This window comes from Triticum aestivum, chromosome 3A, assembly GCF_018294505.1.
Source record: "Triticum aestivum cultivar Chinese Spring chromosome 3A, IWGSC CS RefSeq v2.1, whole genome shotgun sequence".
NCBI lineage: Eukaryota > Viridiplantae > Streptophyta > Magnoliopsida > Poales > Poaceae > Triticum > Triticum aestivum.
In genome coordinates this window covers 489,190,924-489,194,020 of record NC_057800.1, presented here as the reverse complement: position 1 = coordinate 489,194,020, position 3,097 = coordinate 489,190,924, and the positions used below count along the sequence as shown (strand labels likewise).

Genomic DNA, 3,097 nt, shown 5'->3' with positions numbered 1-3,097 from the left:
TAAGTAGTGCGCGCTGCAATCAATAACTAGTGGGCGAATGGTGCAGTGGTATCCATTCTCTTGCGCGAGCGTTGTATCCATTCTGTGCGCTACGGGTCGGCCCACTAGTTTTCCTGTGAGCGCCAGTTCGCTTCGGGGGCCCGGTATGCGCAGAATAATCCAGTAACGGAATCTGACATTCACGGCCTGATACATCATCGGCCCGTAGCGGAGGGGCCTCTCCGGGCGTGGACATGGACGAGAAGACGCAGGATAAAGTGGAGGCGGCGGTGCTGGAGATCCTGCGGGGCTCCAACGTGGAGTCCCTGACGGAGTACAAAGTCCGCACCGCCGCCGCCGACCGCCTCGGCATCGACCTCGACCTCCCCCTCCACAAGCGCTTCGTGCGACGCCTCGTGGAGGACTACCTCAAGTCCCTCGCCGAAGAAGAAGACGAGAAGCAGAAGGGCGGCTCCCGCAAGGAGGGGAAAAAGAAACAGCAGCGTCAGGAGGAGGAAGAGCAGGAAGAGGATGAGGAGAAGGAGGGGGAAGAGGAGGAGGAGGAGGAGGACAAGGGAGGTGAAGGAAAGAAGGAGTTCGACGATAATGGAGACCTCATCCTCTGCCGCGTGAGTTTAACTGTTCTCGCCTAAACATTGCTAGGGTTTAGTGCCGGGGCTAGGGTTTACGGTGCGATTTGTTTGCGTTTGCAGCTGTCGAAGAGCAGGAGGGTGACGCTGCAGGAGTTTAAGGGCAAAACGCTGGTGTCGATCCGCGAGTACTACTTCAAGGACGGCAAGGAACTGCCCACCTCCAAAGGTGCTGCAAATCTCACAGTTTTTCTTGAGCTCGAGGATTGGATTTCTGCTCGAATCCCAGATTTGATTTTGTTTTTGCTCAGTTCGAATGGCCTTTCGTCTTGGTATATTCACAGTTATGGCAAACCTGCTAGTTACGGCGACCTTGCAGCAATGTCGATTTGGTTGGGTTTTGTTTCAGGTTTCAGTCTTTGCAGGAAAGGGTGCATCAGTTGCCTGAAATCCACACTATCAGATTATGTCAAAACTGAAACACTTTATTGTCATTTTGTTTGCCATGTTCATCTGTTCATTAGCCTAATGCATTCCACTTGCAAGTGGTGGACAGTATACCAGCGTTGAGGGGGAGTGTACCTTCGACTTAATGCGGCCATTAGCCTTGTACAAAGTCCCACCGTGTAAATTGTGTGGGACTTGCGAATACCATTATTTATTGAAACCAATTCTCTGTTGTCATTTTACCTGTGGCTACAAGTTATGCCATAAACTTAGCTTGTACAAAGTCCCCCTGTGTAAATTGTGCGGGACTTGCGAATATGGGTATTTATTGAAACCAATTTCTCTGTTGTCATTTTTACCTGTGGCTATTAGTTATGCCATAAAGATCCTGTATTGATCAAACTATGTAGCACTGTGCAATTTGTCCATTGGTCACTGCTTGGCTATGATTAGTGTGCCTTCTCTTTTTCTATTGCTGCTGCAGAGCAACTGATATGGTGATATGGGTGCTCATTAGCCTCCGACGCTGGTTATTCTCTATCTAGCAATTCAGATCAGTAGTTCTGTCTATGACATCTGTATTAAGTTCAGCTTTCATGCTTTATGGAAGTCTATATGTACTTTAGTTTGAAGCTGTTGCAGTAGTTGTTCTTGTAAAATAGTCGCTGACCAAGAAATGATGCTCTCATAGAGGATAACTAGCTTGTCCAATATTTGAGTAGATTTAGTGATTAGATCTTACGCAAGAGTAGGTTCATGTATCTGTGCTGATTTAACTCTATTAAAATGGTTAGCCAAATTTTGTTTCGTGGAATGAACACTTGAATTCAGCACAGCATACTAGCTGTTGTATTCATGTAGTTTACTCCTTAGGTTTACAAACCAGTTGATAATGGTTTCCTTTGTCATGTTGCTCTTGGAGTTCCTTCTATACTGTCCACAGTCTGAAGCGGTTGGTGAATTTTATTTAGCATTTCAATCTTATTCATGTGGCACTCAAGAATAAGCAATTGCGAGTCTATTACATCCCTTGCTGTATGTTTACTGAAGGGGTTAGATCCTGGTGAATGTTTCACATGAGACATCCTCCTGTTGCAAACATGTTGATACTAATACCTTTGTTGCTTTCAGTTCTTAATTTATGTCTTGCATTGAACTATATACATTCATATTGGAGTTTGATATGTCCCATGTGTATTACGTCATCCTCTTTCTTGATTGGCATTCACATGGAAGTGCTGAATAATTTGGGTGTTTGTAGCTGCTGCTGCTTTGTGTTATGTTATTTTTCGTCCGCGTACACAGTCCATTTCTTATGCTGACGTGCTGCTTAAATGCAGGGATGAGTATGACGGTCGAGCAGTGGGAGACATTCAGCAAATCAGTACCTGCAATAGAAGACGCCATCAAAACACTTGGAGAATCAGATTGAAAGGATGCCACAAAAACCTAAAAATCTCGACCCTCGTTCTGGACCTCTGCAAGTAGAGTAGTCCATGGGTGCTCTGAGTACTCCATGGGGCTACTAGAGTTCATCTGGACTTGTATAAAGCTTCTCCCTTAGTCAAGGTACCGTACCTACTGATGCGTGCTGGGTAGACAGTTTGGGTGTGTTCGCGAACTAGTTCTCCGCCGGTATGGTGGACCGAAGTTTCATCGCTGTGCCATGTGATCTCGTGCTGTTTAATTGCCCTTTCTGATAGCGTATGGATATGACGGGCCCTTAAGGCTATCGTTGTGAGAGAGTAGGACAATTGCTGAAAGCCGCGTTTTTGGCTCAAGTTAAATCAGGGATCTTGATGTTCACACATCAAAATCTTCTAACAGTTTGGATTTTGTAAGTGAGCACGGAAACGGAAATTTCTACGCGGTCGTGCTGCTGCTGCAGGGAAAGCATACATGAACACGTACAGGAAGGACCTGAGAGGATAATAGACTTGTGTTTCGGCTTGAACATGGAGGACTCACAGTGAGACCAGGACAGGAAGTATCTATCGTAATATTGCACAAGATAGTACGTGACTGACGCCGCGGCTGTAGATCCACGTAGGTACTCTCTCCGTCCTAAAATAAGCGTTTCA

The 3,097-nt window shown here is 46.0% G+C and overlaps 1 protein-coding gene across 1 annotated transcript; it reads left to right on the top strand.

Annotated features, from left to right (window-relative positions):
- The first annotated feature begins 209 nt into the window (after positions 1 to 209).
- Positions 210 to 2,703, top strand: LOC123061783 (RNA polymerase II transcriptional coactivator KELP). Its single transcript, XM_044485048.1, has 3 exons — positions 210 to 608; positions 693 to 798; positions 2,357 to 2,703. Exons 1-3 carry the CDS (start codon positions 234 to 236, stop codon positions 2,446 to 2,448), a joined length of 573 nt encoding a protein of 190 aa, XP_044340983.1. The 5' UTR covers positions 210 to 233; the 3' UTR covers positions 2,449 to 2,703.
- The last annotated feature ends 394 nt before the right edge of the window (positions 2,704 to 3,097 follow it).

What these genes read in the sequence shown, in the direction of transcription:
- LOC123061783 (XM_044485048.1), top strand. Translation starts at nt 234, where the DNA reads ATGGACGAGAAGACGCAGGATAAAGTGGAGGCGGCGGTGCTGGAGATC. An exon ending in GAGACCTCATCCTCTGCCGC is followed by an intron (nt 609 to 692) that starts GTGAGTTTAACT and finishes TTGCGTTTGCAG; the next exon opens with CTGTCGAAGAGCAGGAGGGT. An exon ending in GGAACTGCCCACCTCCAAAG is followed by an intron (nt 799 to 2,356) that starts GTGCTGCAAATC and finishes GCTTAAATGCAG; the next exon opens with GGATGAGTATGACGGTCGAG.